General features: G+C 40.9%; 3 protein-coding genes across 7 annotated transcripts in view; 2 read left to right on the top strand and 1 right to left on the bottom strand.

Moving 5' to 3' along the window:
- Positions 1-19,444, top strand: part of LOC306921222 (ATP-dependent RNA helicase SUPV3L1, mitochondrial-like) — a gene marked incomplete at both ends in the record, with an annotated part of 427,184 nt that overhangs the window by 268,154 nt on the left and 139,586 nt on the right. The gene's annotated exons all lie outside the window — the stretch shown is intronic.
- Positions 1,015-9,213, bottom strand: scoca (short coiled-coil protein a). 4 transcript variants are annotated; one of them, XR_013789755.1, is made up of 5 exons: positions 9,005-9,213; positions 6,158-6,229; positions 5,926-6,006; positions 2,000-3,528; positions 1,015-1,910 (listed from the first exon to the last, which is right to left on the bottom strand). XR_013789755.1 is itself a non-coding variant. In XM_079498565.1 (4 exons), the coding sequence occupies exons 1-4, from the start codon at positions 9,066-9,068 to the stop codon at positions 3,386-3,388; spliced, it is 360 nt and encodes a 119-aa protein (XP_079354691.1). In that variant the 5' UTR covers positions 9,069-9,213; the 3' UTR covers positions 1,015-3,385. The 4 variants fall into 4 exon arrangements, 3 of the variants coding, with proteins under 3 accessions (XP_079354691.1, XP_079354692.1, XP_079354693.1); XM_079498565.1 differs by having other exon boundaries at positions 1,015-3,528; XM_079498566.1 differs by lacking the exon at positions 9,005-9,213 and adding an exon at positions 7,253-7,450 and having other exon boundaries at positions 1,015-3,528.
- On the top strand, positions 13,459-18,946 carry LOC306921436 (intercellular adhesion molecule 1-like). Of its 2 annotated transcripts, none has more exons than XM_079498563.1 (7): positions 13,459-13,664; positions 15,333-15,432; positions 15,544-15,640; positions 16,798-16,927; positions 17,188-17,520; positions 17,746-17,976; positions 18,532-18,946. In XM_079498563.1, exons 1-7 carry the CDS (start codon positions 13,610-13,612, stop codon positions 18,594-18,596), a joined length of 1,011 nt encoding a protein of 336 aa, XP_079354689.1. In that variant the 5' UTR covers positions 13,459-13,609; the 3' UTR covers positions 18,597-18,946. The 2 variants fall into 2 exon arrangements, with proteins under 2 accessions (XP_079354689.1, XP_079354688.1); XM_079498562.1 differs by having other exon boundaries at positions 15,273-15,432.

Genomic DNA, 19,444 nt, shown 5'->3' with positions numbered 1-19,444 from the left:
CTTTTAACTTGTTTTATGATATAAAACAGAAGCCTGCAGTGCATATCCAACACTGAACAGTGAATGGTCAATCATTTGAACAACAGAACTAGAATACGGTAGATAGATGTATACGGTGTTGGCCTCTGCTGCAACCATGAAATCAGTCATGAATCCTTTCAGTTGGCAGACAGTGCTGTTCCAAAATATCTGGACTACCTGAAATATTCATTCTGGAATGCTTACATGAGAAAACAGGTTTATGCAAATTTATTTTCTATTACTGTCTCAAGCTTTTGTAAGTCATGTTCTTGCCGAGTGATGGCAGATTTTCCTGTTTACATATGTTTGCTAATTGACAGTAATTGTACACATGCTCTTGGAAGTAAAACAATATTTAATACAAAAAGTGTGGTTTTTACTTCCTTGGTTTCAAGATATACTGTAAGCAGTTGGAAAAGTTACTCTAAAATGAAATGAACACTAAAACTTTTACTGTGTATGAATTCATAATTCATACCCATACTTCCAACTTCCAGGTAGTGAACATCACACGGTGTGGTGCCGGTGTCTCCTCCATGTTTAGTTCGTCTCTCAGTCTGACTCGACTCTCAAACTACCCAGTTTGTTCTGCGTTCCGGACAGTTTAAGGCCAGCCCTTCCGCATCCGATACTTCACACGTAAGAAACTCCATCCCAACCCAGTCTACCATTATAAATAAACACTCAAGCCCACAATATAAAGCATATGAAAATAACTAGTTAGTTTTGGGAAAAATGTCAATGTAATATTACTCAAAATGTGAAACTAGTTACTTTATTGTTACTGGAAAAAAGGAATAGGCCTATTAACTAATAAGTTACTTTCCAACACTAAGAAATAAGAATGCAAAGTATGATTCCTCTAAAGTTTATAAAACACCACATGAAAATTATACCACCTGTACCTTTTTTGTAATAGCATTTTCATATAGCATCAAGTAACTATTACACACATAACGGTAGATTAAGTAAGCAATAAAATCCCCAGAGAAATAAATTATATTTTATCTTTATTAAAACAAACATTAGAAGGCAATTGAGTTAACATTTACATGGCATCTACACACAGGCCTTCTAGGGAGGTGTGTTCTGTAGGGAGGGCATAGCATGCCAAAGGGAAACTGAATAAATATAAGCATATACTGTAACTGTTCAAATATAATTATAACAGGATTCATGAAGTGTGCAGTGTGCCCATCTGAAAATGTTATGTTTCCATACTTTTACAATAGCACCAGAAATAAGTCATTCTTGATATGCAAGTATTTAATAAATTCCAACTTTCTCAAGTCCAAATGAACAAATCTGCCCGATTCAAGCCGAAGGTTCAATGTTGAGATTACATTCCATATCATTGCCTTGTTCCTCCAATTTCCTTAAACCAGAGTTCTACTCAGTAGCGCACGGGCACCATGCACTGGAATTAGCAGATGTACAAGCTCAATGCATCACATGCATTGTGAGATTGTACATTTGCTATTACCGGTGCACAACTAAGTATGAATCAGGCATTAGACCAAGGCAGTGTGGGCCTTTGAGGCTCCACACTCCCATTTACACTTGCAGAATTGTGATCAACCATATATCTAATATGGGATCAGCACATCACATTTGATGTTCCTGGTAATGCCCAAATATTCTTCCAGGCAGTGTTCTTCAGCCTGGGTGAGTGGATCAATAGCACTCAAGGCCTCTGGTTTCCTTCTTCCTTTTACAGTTAAGAGGGGAAAGCTGGCCTGCCCCTTTCCTTTGTCTTCTCTTCCATTAACTGTCTTTCGCTTCAGTTCCTCCACGTCTCATTCGGTCTATTCTGCCGTTGCCTCACTAATACTTAATATGATTTGCACTGTCCTTTCTCCTGCAACTACAAGGATAGGAAGTACCTTATTCTCAATTCAACCTTGACATCACATCTTTGTCACGGTTGTACAGTATTTTATTAGAAAGTTAAAATTCTAACATTTGTTTGGAGCCCAACAAGGACTCGCTTTTTGGGACAACAAACAGGTAAATTTAACGGGTCACCAATGTTTTTGTTGAAATAAAATATCGTATTTTCAAAGGATTTAGTTTTATGACAAAACAGCAATAAAGGTGAATCTATGTACATTTCTGACCACTTCAGTTTCCCTGTGCTTCCGCTTTCCAAGCATGCCGTAGTGGCAATATCAAACAAACCAGATACCAATTCCCTGTGCATACGAAACTGTATAGTCGCTTTAACCATTCTGCTATCAAGTTATTTGATTCAACCATATTTCATAAGACATACACTTATTAGACAAAAAGAAAAGAACAACAGTGTTCAAGGCGTCTGTTACTCACACATGAATGAATTACATGACCATGCGATTCATATTTGATTCATCATTAATACAGTCCAGTTCAATCCAGATTAAACAAGTTTTGAAGTACAGAAATGAAATCATGGCATCAGATTCATTAGGACATCCAAGATCCAACCAAAAATGCAGATCCGGCTTACATAGAAATACAGTATATAAATAAATAAACAAACAAATCAGTGTTTAGAAGGAATTTTAGGTTTACGCCTTCTTATGTGACGGATTAAAGTTTTGCCACATTGGACAATACTATGCTGTGCCAAGTTACATATTTGAGAGAAAATGTAGCAACTTTAGCAAACTCAACGTTTCTCCATCTGAATTTTAAATGTAACGTGGATGGACAGCGTGCATGTTAAAAGAAAAATGTATTTGCAAATACTATTTACTCCAAATCTGACAGTGTGAGAATGAACCCTATGTACAAATACCCCATGACCACTTGTCTTGCCAGTTGTTCAGTATACAAATTTAGTTTTTTTTCTTCCACTGTTGTACTAGTGATCCAAGGATGACCTTTAGTCTCTAGGAAGGAGAGAAAGCTGCTACAAAACAGAGCTGGCCAATACCGTCGTTAAATCAGTCCGTTATGTCCATGTCTTAACATAGTGAGGTCATTAGGATTTATGGGGAACATCGTTGATATTGAACATGAATCCTATCACTGTATTCTATTGTGTAAACTGTAAAGATCGTAACAGAGCACTTGAAATACATGTTTTACGTAGGCTGGCAGAGAGTGAGTTCTCGACACACAATGCATTGGCAAGTGTTTTGTTTTCTTCTTCAGATTTTCATAGAATCAATAGAATTCACGTTGAATATCATCTTTCAAGTTGAATATCAAAGTTCTCCCTTTTTAACTGTTAGTTTGCATTTTTGATTCAAGTAAATTTGATTAGACTCATTTGACTTTAGTAAAGACCCAAGTCTGTTAAGGAAACAACTTCATCTCTGTGTCTCTGTGGTGGGTTTACTCTTCCCTGGTGTTTGTCTACACAGGATTATCCAGGGCTTCCTTACTTCCGTTTGCTCTTGGTGTCGGTAGTCTGGAACACACTGGAGGCAGACATCAGGTTTTCAATGTATTGACCGAGAACCTGGTTCTCTGATTTGAGTTTAAGGTTCTCCTCCTTGACCGCATCCACTCGTGCCGACAGGTCTGCAACATAAAATGGGGAAAGTCAACAAAGATTATTCCAAAACAGAATAAAAATCCATTTTCCAATCCAATTGACTGCCAGGATTTTCACCAACCTTTGGTAATCATAGATTAGAATATCATATCATATTCTGCATATCATATTAGCTCCATTCCGTGCAAGGGTGCTCTTAAATGACACACACGTGTGCTAGAATCGGAAAATAATCCTGATCCATACACGACAATCCGTTTGAAAGCTACAGGCTCTGGTGTAGAATGAGCGCTGCGTGCAGTTGTCCATTAGGGCTGCATTATACAGTATATTCATGTACAAGTACAGCCCCTGGATATGACTTTAGGTCAAGATGGCAAGAGAAAAAGAATCAGACTATGAAAGATGATTCGTTATTGGGGCACTGATGGAAGGAGCCTGCTGGGCTCTTGATTTAATAGGAACAGTGACTAACGTGAACTCAACCTTTCAATCCTATCTATGTGAAAGACATCAGTGAATAGTGTCAGAATCCATGGCAAAGGTGCACAACTGCACATTATGTATTCATGTGAAAAAACCAAAGAGCAACTCTTCGTCCGGTGACTGAAAATGTAAATTAGACATTATGTTGACTACTACAGTTATACAAGTAATAGTAGAGTTGCAGCACATAAACCTAATCAGCACAGGTCTGAATGCTTGACCCGTTCAGTGAGGCATCCTGTGGCAGTGACTCTGTGCACTTGTGCAGGACATTCTCTTGACATAGTTTGGGCCCACTTTTCCCCTTGGAGGAGAGGGTCACTGCAAATCAATACCATGTTATTCTGAATATAATGAAACATTCCTATCCTGATGAGAGTGGTCTCTTCCAAGATGACAATGCCTCATCCAGACAGGGAACAAGGGGTTCACGGATTCACGTGAATGTTTTATGATACATGATGTCAATCATTATGCTATGGCCTTCACGGCCAAACTACACCAGGCTTTTCTCGTGCGTTTACCCTAAACGCGTGGCCCGCGCGTGCGTTTTTAGGACTGGACCTAAATTAAACGCACTCGTTTAGGGTAAACGCACACGTTTTGTGCGAGAAAAGCCTGGTGTAAGTCACCAGATCTTAACCCAATTAAACTTAAATCTACAATATTTTGGTCCGATATGTTAACACAGTGCTCTTCACCACTATCATCAAAACACCAAATGAAGACATTATCTTAATTTCCTTCCTTCCCTCCAGTGGAATTCCATAGACTAGGCTCGTACACACTGCACGATATTTGCTCCGATTATGCTGTCGGGGACCATTTTTTGCACTCGGCTTTGATCGCCAAGGTTTTGCTTGCTGTGTGTGAAAGGCTCTGCAAGAAGATATAGCGCCGATAAAAGTGCTCGCCGACGCCTTCCCGGCCGTTTCTGAATATCAAGCACGTTTGATATTTGCCTCTGTCGCCGACTGGACATCGTACAGTATGAAATGGGTTGCGACCGCGTCCCGATAAGTGTATGTATTACAGCCAATGAGAGCACAGGACAGATGTGCTCACTGACACTGTCTGTCGTGTCGACTGTATCGATAGATGATCAGATAATAATAATATATATAACCTTTATTCCTTGGTTAAATCCCTGTCCTGTGTCGTACATGGTAGCTATATTAGCCCAATGTTGCTGTTAAATAGTCTATAAAACCAACTCATTTCACTTGAATAATGTTGATAAAACCGGCGCATCGGAGGAAACTTTGACCTTGTGCGCTCTGTGTTTGTGCAGAGAGAGACGGAGAGTTATTTCATGAAAATCAAGATTTAACGTCCTATCTCACAGTCGCTGCAGCCCACGTAGGCTACCTGCTATCACAAACATTTCGGCCTGTGTAGCCTGGCTATTCCTGTGTGTGTGGCATGCACGGAGAGAGAGAGAGAGAGAGAGTCCTGTGTGATGTAGCCTATATCGGGTCTGGATCAAATCTTGGTGAACTCTTGCATTGTGTGATGCCTAGTCGGCGACCAATCGTTTAGTGTGAAAAGCCACAACGATATAATGACAGTCGATTTTTTTTTTTAATATTCCTGTGTGAAATACATAACGATCTGATGACTCGCCGACAACTTTAAAACTCCTACAGTGTGTAGGGGCCATAAGAATGAATGAGGAGAAAAGGAGATCAAGTACCAAGATGGCAATACAAGGAGATGAACATGTTACAACATTTTAGTTCAATGCTCAATACATCTTGCAGAGCAGTATGAGATGGATGTGCATTGATTGAGATATGAGTTGGTGTTAGTAAGAAAGAGTGTCATAGTGACTAGTAAATAATAACAGATGTGTCCAACAACCTTTAAGTGGATGCTGCATGTTTAGAGGGCAAGGACAGAAGTGTAGGGAGGGCAAGAAGAGAGAAAGAAAGGCATACCTTCCAGCGTGTGCTGAAGTTCCAGAACCTGATTTATGAGCCTGGTCTTCTCTTCCACCTCCACTTGGTTCTCCATGTCTCCTGAAGCATACACACAAGTTCCATTTTACATCATGTCCATAAGTAGATACAACATGCACACTGCAAATTACAAGATCTCTCGCTCTCTCTCATGCATTGTACTTAATTTTTCCTCACACCACAAGACAACCATACACAAAAGTGTCCATACCATCTATGTCACAGTTCATGGTGAAGAGCTCTGTGTCCTGTTTGGTATACAGGGCTGCAGTTCGACTGTCCTCTGGAAGACATGACAGAGGAGAAACAGTTGAATATTGCTGGGATAGGTTGGGAGGGAGGAAACTTCCATCAGTGACTGACTGACTGTATAATAATACTGTTATCTAGCAGCAAGTACATGCATAGCAGCATACTGCTGTCTTGTAATGTACACTGATTCGCTATCATTGCAAAGAGAGGGTAGCACAAGATGGGTGGAGCGCTACAAAGGAAATGCATTAAAATCTAGATCAATTCGGCAAATGACCGCTTTCATGACCGCTTTTGAAGATCGGCTCTTTTTGACACGCGACACCGTCGTAGGACGGAGTATAAATGAGGCACGCCCAGGCAGGCCGATATGGAGGAGCCCTGACGGAGCCCCACGTCCAACAGAGCTACGTAAACATATCAACACAGATCCAATTAGCTGGTACTGTAGCAGTAGCTAGCTACCGCAATGCTACACAGCCTGGGCTATTTGAAATTCTCCAATATGAAACATTTCCGTGAAAACTGTGGGAAATTAGCCTTGGATCAAGACTATGCATATCTCTGATACTAAAGTAAAAGTCAGACAGAGACTCGATCTACGATAGTCTTGATCCACGGCTAGTGGGAAATAAAATCATACGTAACTGTGCACTTGACGTTATTGGGAAATAATACAGAAAATCCGCTATTTAACGCTGCGTTTGACGATACATGATGGAAGATACGAGGCACGACGAGAATGAGAGAAAACGTGTAAATATCACAAGACGTACGTTGGGCCCTGAATAACATGTTAAGAGTCAAATCACCAGCTCTAGTCCATTAGACAAGCATTGTCAGCCGTTATTTTACCCATTTAACCGGAACAGCATGAAATGAAACGGTAGCTAAACAGAAATGCTGAAACATAAACACTGATGTAACGTACTAGCATGCTGCTAGGCTAGCCAGTTAGCTTGTGTCACCAATCAACGCCATTGTCGGTTTGCAAAGCAGCGGATCGTCTGGTCCACTGCGAATAACGACTCTTTATGTCGATGTTAAGGTTTACCTTCGGTGAGACAAGAAAGGTCCGTTTGGCTTTCGCTCGGGTGACCTTGTAGCCTAAACAAGACACTGCCGTTTTGCTTCTGGTGATGAGACAACACTACACTAAACAACCTCACTCACACACAGTCAGACACCACATCATCATCATCCAACAACACACGACACGAGTGAGTGACCGACCACACTGTATTTACCACGGTGTACCGCCAGAGGGAGACAGAACTAAACAAATGTATTTTCATGGATACCGAGAGACCTCAGCCAGGATATATGGGCAGCCGCACCTCAATGTAAAATTGGCATTTTGGGGCATAAACAATAATTTGAAGGATAAAATTAAGTCTGATAATGATGTACAGTGCATGTTCATATCAGGTCTATTAATACTTTACATTTCAAATATGACATTTTTCAACATTTCAGACAAAATAGCCAATTTTACATTGAGGTGCCCAGATGTCCCTAGTGCCCACCTACCCTGTATCCAAGAGATGCACCCGCTGGACAAGGCCCTCACTCAGTACCTAAACATAAGCACAGTAAGCACTTTAACCCAGGCGCCCCTGTCCTTGTAGACAAAAAAACCCACTAACCACTTAAATGTTAAGTGGTTAATGCATGCCCAACAGTAGCTTGTAGACTGTACAGTCAGCATGTTTTGCTGACCTACCTCATTTAAATGGACCCCCCACCACACCTACCATCACCCCAACACAATAGATGGTAAAATAAAGTTATTCTTCTTGTAACAATTCACATGTAGCGTACACAATCACAAAGGAATCGTAAAGTAAAGTGTGTGTGTGTGTGTGTGTGTGTGTGTGTGTGTGTGTGTGTGTGTGTGTGTGTGTGTGTGTGTGTGTGTGTGTGTGTGTGTGTGTGTGTGTGTGTGTGTGTGTGTGTGTGTGTGTGTGTGTGTGTGCGTGCGCGCGTGTGTGTGTGTGTGTGCTTATAAAAGCCACACACCTTTTGAAGGAGCCTCTTCAGCCTTGATACAATAGAAATGCCCACACAACGACCACACCTGTTTTACAAGTTTGTAGTTGTTTGAGGCTTCTGTTCTGTGCCATATCATATAGGCCGCTCACTTGCATTTCTTGTGCAAGTCATTTGCTGAACTATCTGACTGTCACAACTTAAGCTTTGTATACCTAAACGTATACCGTATACCTAAAGGCATAGATCACTCCTAGTACCTGCATATAGAAAATACCTACATATATAAATCCCCACACCATGAAATGAAATATGTTGACCCGTTCAGTGAGGCATCCTGTGGCAGTGACTCTGTGCACTTGTGCAGGACATTCTCTTGACATAGTTTGGGCCCACTTTTCCCCTTGGAGGAGAGGGTCACTGCATATATATGTGTATGAGATGATGACTTCTGTGTATGTGTATGATGACTTCTGTGTATGTGTATGAGATGATGACTTCTGTGTATGTGTTGTAACAATATAATTATAGTTATCTTTATAGTTATTGTGCTCAGTGTGAATGGCCCTAGATACAGATAGTATGCCTATTCTCTCCAACAAGTTAATTACAGTCAACAAGTTAGTTATACATCTCCAACTGACTTTATACAAATACAACTCATGATGTGACTAGTGGTACGTAAGTAACCATGTCAGAACCAGTCCGTGCATCATAGCTCAGGTACGTACAATATCCACATACAGTACCATGTTCTTGAATAATAACATTTTAGAGAACAGTTGTGTCAGACACATATTTTCTGAAATGAATGTACCTGCATTGTCTGCCAGAGAGATATTGGTGAAGGTCCCATCATCTTCATCCAGCTCGTTCTCCATATCTCTGCTCTGGTTTGTTTATTCTCTAGAATGTTATGTTCACTTAGTTTAACTCGCCCTTTTGCTGGCAGCTGTTCTTAAACCCATGCCTTTACTTTGTTGTTTGGTTGCTTTTAATACATGTCTTCCTCATATAGTCCTATGTATGAATTTCAGTTCCTCCCTCCATCCATCTCTCGCAATCTCTCTCTGTCTCTCTTTCTTTCTTTTTGTATCTCTCACTCTGTACTTTCCCCTACACAGACACCTGTTCCGGTAAGGTGGCTCCACCTCCCCACGAATAATTCACATCACCACGGTTACATGCACTACCTGACCGGTGGCTCGGATGACAGAGTTTTCATGGCTGGGCTTTAAAGGCAACATATGGTTCAAAGTTCAACCTCCAACAAAAACAGGAACAATAAGGGGCCATAAAGACATCATTCAGTGTACACGGCACGCACACACACACCACACGCGCGCGCGCACACACACACACACACACACACACACACACACACACACACACACACACACACACACACACACACACACACACACACACACAATTTGGATGAATTGAATAGTAACACATTAACCACTAAAGTGAAAGTATGTATAGTTGTTTATACAGACTGGCTCAGAAACTCTCTTTTCTTTTGTCTGTTTTGTACCTATCAACCACTGCACCTAGCCACTCTAGTTTTGAAAATACAACATAACCCTGAACGAGCCAAGCTCACCAAGTCTGCAGCAGTATTCATGTTTATTGTACTTTGACTCCAGTACATTTCTAGGAATGGAAAAGTGTACCTTTGAATGAACCAGTTAAGCCCTATTTTAATAGTGAAAATAGCAGATATATGACCTTGTGATTGTGACCTGCAATTTCTGGGAAATATTTGAATATTTTTGGAAGACGTCTGCAATACAGCAATGCATTGATGCTAAACAGAAAATGTATTTGTAATTTGTAACTTTTGAATAGACTACTTAAGTATCTTATAAAGCACATAAGCCTACTTTTGAAAAAAACACCACAAGCCTACTTGTGTACTCCAGTACTTTAACTCAAGTACAAATTTGACAGAGGAACTTTCACTTGCAGTTGAATAACATTTGACCAGGAGTATCAATGCTTTGACCCAAGTACTGGAGTTGAGTACTTTGTCAAACACTGGTACTACTCTACTCTCTATAAAGCAGCCACTATTCACCACTTAAACCCTTTCATCACTATTTTGGGCATGTCATGATAAGTGAACAAAAACATATTTACAAGCTTGTAGATCATGCAGCTACCGGTATTTTCGACCAAGAGATTTGGAGTAAAGGGAAAAAATAAGGGCGCCAAGGAGTGAGCAACCCCGGTTCAAGTATATAGTGTTTAAGGATTTACATGAATAACAACCAATGTTGATAATTACTTTTTGGCTCCAAAGGTACTACACTATTATGGCATGAGGAAAAGTTTTATGGGTGTACTGACAAGTAAGACAATGCTGCTTCCTGCTTACTATTCTAGAGTTAAAAATAATGAAAAGGAAAAAAACATAATCAATTCAAAGTCTGGGCTGAATTCCATAGCCTAATGCAAAGTGCAATTGCAATGCCCCATTCAAATTCTATGCTATTCCTTTTATCCATTATTTATTTTATATAAAAATAATTTAGAACTGCTTTCCTGTATGAAATGTGTAGAAATATAGGAACTACTGTATATGATAGACATTTTAATTGCTTTCACTTTTGCTTTTTTTATCTGCAGCAGTTGTACATCTTGATAATTCTCCATTTAATGCGTGATATGCACATTTCATAATGATCGCAGTATAATCCAAACTGTCCTTCATGTCCAAAATTTTTTAAAAGGTTATTTCCTCTCAGCTCACCTGTCGAGCAAAAATGTATTGGAAAAATTCCAATCTGGTTTTAAAGCACTCCACAGTACCGAGACAGCCTTAGTAAAAGTCACTAATGACCTGTTGATGACACTGGATAATGGGGATGCTGCAATACTAGTCCTTCTTGACCTTAGTGCAGCGTTCGACACAGTCGACCACCCCACCCTGTTGAGCCGGCTGGAGTCATGGGTGGGGCTGGGTGGCACTGCGCTCCAGCTCTTACAATCATACCTGACAGCAAGAACTGTCTCTGTCGAGATTGGAAATGCCATCTCCACCTCTGCCCCTCTCATCTACGGTGTCCCCCAAGGCTCAATTCTTGGTCCACTACACTTTTCCATATACATGCTCCCCTTAGGCCAAAGCACAACATCAATTTCCACTGCTACGCAGATGATACCCAAATTTACATGCCACTCAACACCTCCAACCCCAACTGTCTATCATCCCTTAATGCCTGCCTAGCTGAGCTTCAAAGCTGGATGTCTTCAAACTTCCTACAACTTAACACTAATAAATCCGAAATTCTCCTATTTGGCCCTCTCACCTCCAGAACCCACCTACAAAACTGTCTCGACTCCTTGTCAGCAAATGTCACACCAGTAGCGAAAAATCTGGGTGTACTACTGGACTCTGACCTCTGTCTTGAGGCCCAGGTTAAATCCATGGTTCACACTTGTTTTCTTTTTTACGCAACATCTACAGAATCCGACCAGTCCTTTTCACCCCTAACCTTCATAAAGTTGTCAATGCACTCATTTCATCCCGTTTGGACTACTGTAACGCCCTCTATTCATCACTCAGCAAAGGATCCATACACCGCCTACAGTTAATACAGAACGCAGCAGCAAGACTCATCACTGGAGTGGAACAAGGAAATCTGAACATATCACCCCGGTACTGGCCTCACTACACTGGCTCCCTGTACATTTTAGAATTGATTTTAAGATTTTAATACTGACTTTTAAAGCTCAGAATGGCCTGGCACCGCAATACCTAGCGGATCTTATTAAACCCCACCAGCCTGTCCGCCAAATAAGGTCCTCTACCTTAGCCCTACTAGAGGTGCCTAGAACTAAAATGGTGACAAAGGGGGATAGGGCCTTTTCAAGCAGGGCTCCCAGGCTCTGGAACAGCCTGCCATCTGACCTGAGGTCTATTAGCTCCTTGGCTATTTTTAAAACTAAATTTTTAATTTAAATTAAAGACCCACTTTTATAGGAAAGCCTTTTTAAACCGATAACCAATGTTTGCTTTTAATTCCCTTGATAATGTCATTTTATTGCTGTTTGATTGTTATTGATTGTTATGTAACACTGTTGTTTGTATAGTGTTAAGCACTTTGTGACACTGTCAAAAAAGGTGCTCTGTATCTTGTGCTTTAGAAGGCTTCTTATTGTACATAAATGGCTGACACATTTTCAATACAAACATACATAACACGTACATAGCCTACATACCGTACATACATACATAGACATGCATGTCAGTTACAACTTAATTATACATTTTACTACACAATAAAAGCCTCAGTGTTCTTTTTTTTTGTAAAAAAAAAAAGTTTTAGAAAGGGTTTTACTGTGTACGTTTGTATAAATATCGCCGTTTTGTCCTCTGTATGTCCATGTGTAAAGGCACATTCAACCTGGATGTCAATGAGGAAATCTATTGAGTTGAATGATGAACGAATGGTGCCGAACTGTCTACCCATCAGCGTTCTTTCCAAACATTGGGGTTACCAAAGTTCACTGAAGAAAACGAAGAGAAAAACAAAGCAACAGAGCTTCCTTGACAGAAAAGTGGAAGATCGCCGACTGTGGGACTAGCTTTGAGACCCACCATTCTATTGTCTCAACAAGCTTTATTTATTCAAACATCAATTGGTTTGCTAGGAAGTTTGTGGGATGTGTGCTCCCCCCGGACCATTTCAAGATCAGTATGGTGAAAAAGCATGCAGTGCAGGGGATACCATTTTTTCTCAAATATACAAATTATATTCACAGCACCGGCTGTTGTAACCCAAAAAGGCTAAAGGATTATTCCTTGTGTTTTCTGATTAACTCTTTCAGTTGTAAGTCAATTATGCTTATCTTATCTTGGACATTATTGGATTCAGAAATGTGAACGTTCATCACTGTCAAATGGAGCGTTTAGACAAATGACAGCTTTTCCATAATGACATAATCTTTCCTAAGTCTCATGTCCTGGTCTGGACCAATACTCCCTTCCCTTTAACGGTAACCCAGTTCCACCGTGACCCATCTGTGTTTTCTGTGTGTGTGTGTGTGTGTGTGTGTGTGTGTGGGAGGGGTGCGTGTGCCTCCCTGCCTCCCTGCCTGCCTACAGTGCTCAAGTGCCGTATTCTTGACCCTCCCTTCCTTCCCGTCTTGATATACCAATAGAGAACGCCCAGGGTGGATTTCAGAGGCCAGAACAGAGGGGATGCCTGAAATCAACTAAAGACACACATATAAAATACACACACCCCCACACACATACTGAGACTTGCACACTTCAGCCCTTAGTTGCCCAGATTTGTCAGAAGTAGTAGGCAGTCACAGTCAGTCAGTCCTAGTCTTTTTTTCTTTCTTTAATTTATTGTTTGGGAAAGACAGACTAGAGAGGGTCAACCTCTAGTAGGACAGCAAATAAAGGATGAGTGTATCTGAATGGACGAGACTTCTATTTATTTTCCCCCTCCTTAAACCAGGTGAGTGAATGACAGTTGAGTATGCCGTTGAAATGAATGAGTGTGTGTGTGTGTGTGTGTGTGTGTGTGTGTGTGTGTGTGTGTGTGTGTGTGTGTGTGTGTGTGTGTGTGTGTGTGTGTGTGTGTGTGTGTGTGTGTGCGCGCGTGTGTGCTGTTGTGATCACAGATTCAGATTCTAAACTATTAGTCTTTATCCTGTTCTCTCTTAGCCTTTTTTTGTTGTTAAATAATCAGTGATATCGCATATTGGAAGAATGTGATCTATCCTGCAATTATAACAATGAACCATTTATAACTGTAATTTCTACAAGATAGTATTCAGAAATTACAGATTTGAGTTATGATACTGACATGATACTGACATGATACTGACATGATACAGCCCATGATGATACTGATATGATACTGACCATGATAGTGACGTGACAATGACACACACACACACACACTGAAGCCTTATCTATACTTCATCGTATGAAAGTGTCACGTTGTGAGCATGTAGATCGTCTAGCTGAGCAACACACGTGCACAGTGCACACGTACACCAATTATGAACTAACATCAGTGAGATCATCCGATAGCCAGGGGAACAACCTCGGGATTCCGTGGAACAATGGTCATAGAAAAGAAGAGCGAGTCGAGTTGGGCAGGGTGTCCTTCCTTCCTGAGAGGAACGCACTGGGTGTATTCAGTGCGCCGGCCTGGGACACAATGGTTCATAATAGATCAGCTAAATGCAGTGTTATTCTATGACCTGGAAAACCATCATTGACCTCTCACCCCCATGATCTAAAAAGACAAACACAGAAATCACAGATCAGCATACAGTGCAAGCGGCAGGATAAACACACACATGATAGCCTAAGACGCGAACGCCCTTTCAAGTGCACACCCATCTGTGCATCGTTCATGTCCTGTGAGGACATGAACGATAGTGCACACCCATCTGTGCACTATCGTTCATGTCCCGTGAGGACAAGATGTATCAAATATTTAACCACTTAAACCCAGCATCAACATGTGGGGAAAGCTTTCTCTGACACCTTGGGTCTCGTTGTGAGCCTGTCAATTGGCTATTTTCCCGCGAAAGCTTTCCCCACAATAACAGAAAATACAGTCACCCAGTTCCGAATGATTTCCCCAGAATAGGGATGCTAAGTCATGGGTTAATTTGTTCTCTCCAGTCTAAAGTGGTCCAGTTGATGTATGTTGGTATCTGGTCACTGTATGAACACACACATTTCATGACAGAATTTTATTAATTTTTTTTAAATGAAAAAAAGTATCGTAAGACAAATGTATTATCTCTTTATTTTATTATTTCATCAATTATTATGATAGAACTGAAAAGATAGATCATATTTAATACTGATGTTAACTATATCTGCAAATCGTAAGATACGTAGAAGGTGGATGGTTTTTGACCCAAAAGACTTTGCATGTCAATGTTTCTAAATACAAATTCTTGCACAACTATATTATGTAAAAAAAGAAAAACTAAAAAGAAAACAGTACAAGTCATCCATTAAGGCTTGATTGAATGTGCTTCCTTATGGTATTAAATGTCTCTTTCTACTGTTTCCTCCTCCCTGACATCATATTCCTCAGTGACCACATCCCCTCACTTACTGCTTCCTTCCCCCAACCCAACCATACACACATCTCTAGCCTCCCCCTCCTTCACTACCCCGTCCCCCACCGCTCCTCTCATTAGTACCCAAGACGAGCAATGCCCTCTCAGCATCACACCTCCCAGTTTGGTGGTCAGGTATGGTGAAAAAATACTTCAACAGTCATACAATCTCAATTTCAGGGGAATTATCAGTATTTTAGAATGAGCATACAGTAAAAACATTAAAAGATGTATTTTTTTTATTAGGTATGGTGATCCAGTGTCAGCTAACTGCTCCATAATGGGAACGGATTTTATTTATATAGGCTGGGAAGTTCCAGAGTTAATAGATGCGTCTATTGAGGTAAGTGAGAAGATGTATATGACACAATTCAAACAAATTGTGGTATTGACAGAAAAGAATCACACCAACGTGTGAACTGAGCGATGCTCTGTGTGTGTGTGTGTGTGTGTGTGTGTGTGTGTGTGTGTGTGTGTGTGTGTGTGTGTGTGTGTGTGTGTGTGTGTGTGTGTGTGTGTGTGTGTGTGTGTGTGTGTGTGTGTTTGACTGCTCACTGTGAATGACCCCAATGATCTGCAGGGGTCAATAGGTCATGCTACAAACATCTATATCTGATATGAGTAATAACTAATGCTGTATGTACATTACAACAATACCTGTAGCTAACTCTGATTTGGCTTATTAGTCCACCCATTTCAAACTTCTTTGGAAATTTATAACAAACCATGCGTACGTACATGCCACTCACGTTGCAACTTTCACCAAAACGTAGGCCTAAGTGAGCAGGAATTAAACACTAATTAAACCTATGTCCTCCCACATAATGCTATATCTACAGTACACTGCATTGTCAGGCTGTCCTCCACAAAAGTTGTAGCCAGAAACACTGAGCTGCCCATGCAACTCTCCAATATTAAGTTGCTTGATTACATGGATACTATATCTTACTCACATTCAGATTTGGGTAGCAGTAGCTCAGAAGGTAGAGCCTTTCGCTTTGTCATTAAGGTTGTGAGTTTGAGCCCTGGGTGATGCAGAATAAACATGTTATGTCATACTCAGGTATTGTCCTGTATCAATTAGAGATTCAAGGTTTTAATGAACTGATCGAGCCCCTTGTATATTTAATTTAATTTGCTATTTTTATTTGACTCCTCTTACTCCTCCTCAAAATGCCCATCCCCATCCCATTGCTAAAATCTACCTTTCACAAAACCAACAGTGTCAGATGTACATTAGTTGAAATTCAAAACTGTAAGTCAAACATATATAGTTAAAGAAGACAAACAAGCCATGCAGAGTCCAAGGCACTTTGGATAATAACATCATATCCTCTGTTTGTAAAACCGTTAAAGAAGACAAACAATATGATAATTATCATTCTTACTACTAGTCTCATTATGAATCTGTGAGCAGATCTTATAATACTTGTAAATGTGTACCTGTATTTTAAGTGTTTTGTTTCTTCCTGATTTGTGGCCTTTGTACATCCACTGTAGGGGGATATGATGGTCCCATTTCTGGTGTGGACGGTGAAAACTATGAAAGAGTGGAGCGTGCGTCCCACATGCTTTAGACTCAATGACCATTCAGGACAGTGTGTCACTCAACTAGATCTAACTGTCTACAGTGAGTCAATGCTTTGATTTTACTGACGTGTTGATGTCAATTAGAATATTTTATGTCTCTAGTCTGTACTAACACCCCACTGTGTGTGTGTGTGTGTGTGTGTGTGTGTGTGTGTGTGTGTGTGTGTGTGTGTGTGTGTGTGTGTGTGTGTGTGCGAGCGGGCGTGCGTGCGTGCGTGCGTGCGTGCGTGCGTGCGTGCGTGCGTGCGTGCGTGCGTGCGTGCGTGTGTGTGTGTGTGCGTGTGTGTGCATGCGTCCCAGAGCCTCCAGACAGTGTGTCCATCAGTTATGTAAACCACATTGGACCAGAGCTTGAGGCTCAGCAGTACAGCCTGCAGTGTCAGGTCCAGGATGTCGCTCCTGTTGAGAACCTCACTGTGACCTTCTACAGAGGGCAGAAAGCACTGGCTCCTCCACAGTCCAGTAACAGAGTTCAGAAGACACCAGTGAGTGAGACCTTCTTTCTGAACCTCACCTCCAGTATAGAAGACGATGGGGCCGTGTACTGGTGTGAAGCCAAGCTGGACCTTGGACCAGACGGACCCCAGCCGCCTCCTGTGGTGAAATCAAACCACCTCACAGCCACCGTCTACTGTGAGTCTGACCGTAACATTAAGCTCTCTTGGATTCTAGCTTGTTGTAGACTTAAACTGATATTGAATGGACTTTCTATTGCATTGTTCCCCTCTTTCTCCCTCTACCTTGGGGGTTCTCCCTTCAATTTAATTGCACTTTCTTGAAATGTGTATTTTGTATATTGTTTCTGTATGAACTTGTTGCATTTATTTCTCCCCCATCTGATTCCACCACTTCCTCAAGTTGGTCCCCAGTTCCTATGCCCAGAAAAGCTCCAGGTTAGAGAAGGAGATGAACTCACCTGCGAGGTGAGAGGAAACCCCAGCCCATCAGTCACCTGGCACAGGGATGGACAGGTGGTTGTCCCGCCCACACATTCAAACGGAGAGCATGCTGGGAAGTACACAGTCTCAGCACAGGGAGCTCTTGGGAAGTTTGACTTCACATTGGACGTGGAGGTCCTCACTGCCAAAGGTCAGTGGTTTAACATACTGTAGTGAGAATGAGAATGAACCTCAATAATCTGAAGCATTGAAGAGCAGCAATAAGGTATAATTCATTATGTAAACTAGACGACAGATGACATGTTGTAAGCTTGTAGATTTAAAAAAATGTAAAATACGTGGTTAAGTGGTTACGTTCTGAATTCAACATGAATATAGTGATGAAAAACTCCCCCTGGCCAGCCGGGCGCCTGATGGAGGGGAAAGGAACTGGTCGGAAATTAATAACGTGTTCCTTCCACGCGCTAAGCCCGGCCGGTGAAACTCTCCCGTCAGGTGAAAAGAAGCAGCTTGGAAGCATGAGGTCAGTCCGCTGCCCCCCAGGTTGGCAGAGGAAGTGTAGCGCCCAGGATTACATTAGATAATTGACACTGGGCGAAAAAATGGATTACAAAATCGTGGGATAAAAATTATATATATTTTTAAAAAAAAACTCCAAAGGTAACTAAAGTGTAAGCACCATGAACAGTATTTTGTTTTTAATTGAATTAAGTATCTCTCTCTCCCTCCCACTGTCTCTCTGTAGGTACTTCAAATGATTGTGGGATTTTCCTTGTGGCTGTCCTTATTCAGTTAATATATTGGCTGTGAGACTACAGTTAGCCTACTAAATGAAAGCTGTGACTGGACTTCCTTTGGTGTTTGGATAACTCCTGCTGTTGTGAATTGGGATCCTTGATCCAAGAACCTTTTGTCATAGATTCATCATTATGTTCTATGATATACAATCTCTCCTGTATCCTAGTCAGCTTCCTCACTCCCATAATTTCTCTCCCCCTCCCCGATACTTTTGTGCATTGCATTTAATTATTACCATTATTTACTAAGAGAGGAAGGGGGGTTTCGCTGAAAATGTTCACTAATGACGCCTAACATAACATCATCTTTGACATTGGATATACTTCCCACATGTATTTTTTTAAAGAAAAATAAAGAGAAAGTTTCAATAACGTTTTCTACACAGGTATGGGTTCTCTCCTGAATTGATTTTTAGGACATCAAGAAAGACACGTTTATAGATGTAAGTATTAAGCTTACAGCCGGCCAGCCCTGCTTTATGCCCATTTTAATATATGATGCCTAAATTATGTTACTCATTTAGCAAATTATGTCAATTCATCCATTTGTTACTTTAACCGTTCAGAGCATCTGAAGTCTAACAGCTACAGGCTGCATTTTGGAATTTGACAAATTGGTCCCATGAGTCAAGGTGGCCAATTTTAATATGCATTTTCTAAAATATATATTTCTTGTATATCAGTAACATTTGTTGCACAATAGTTTGACATTATTAAGTTCAGGAAACCGTTCAATGTCATGCACCTCACTGTACACAACTGTATCCAATATTTAGTTTGACAGTTGTATTAATGGAAAGTTCATACAAAGCACCGTTTTCATTTTCTTTTCCCCCCTAATTATATTTTATATCGTATAAA

This window comes from Electrona antarctica (assembly GCF_951216825.1).
Source record: "Electrona antarctica genome assembly, chromosome: 4".
NCBI lineage: Eukaryota > Metazoa > Chordata > Actinopteri > Myctophiformes > Myctophidae > Electrona > Electrona antarctica.
The sequence above is the reverse complement of the archived record's forward strand: the minus strand, read 5'-3'. Positions and strand labels throughout refer to the sequence as shown.

Coding starts and splice junctions, on each gene's coding strand:
- LOC306921436 (XM_079498562.1), top strand. CDS start 13,610: ATGAGTGTATCTGAATGGACGAGACTTCTATTTATTTTCCCCCTCCTT. Junction 15,433..15,543: donor CCTCCCAGTTTGGTGGTCAG/GTATGGTGAAAA, acceptor TTTTTTTATTAG/GTATGGTGATCCAGTGTCAG. Junction 16,928..17,187: donor ACTAGATCTAACTGTCTACA/GTGAGTCAATGC, acceptor CATGCGTCCCAG/AGCCTCCAGACAGTGTGTCC.
- scoca (XM_079498565.1), bottom strand. CDS start 9,068: ATGGAGAACGAGCTGGATGAAGATGATGGGACCTTCACCAATATCTCT. Junction 6,230..9,004: donor CTCTCTGGCAGACAATGCAG/GTACATTCATTT, acceptor CATGTCTTCCAG/AGGACAGTCGAACTGCAGCC. Junction 6,007..6,157: donor CATGAACTGTGACATAGATG/GTATGGACACTT, acceptor TGTATGCTTCAG/GAGACATGGAGAACCAAGTG.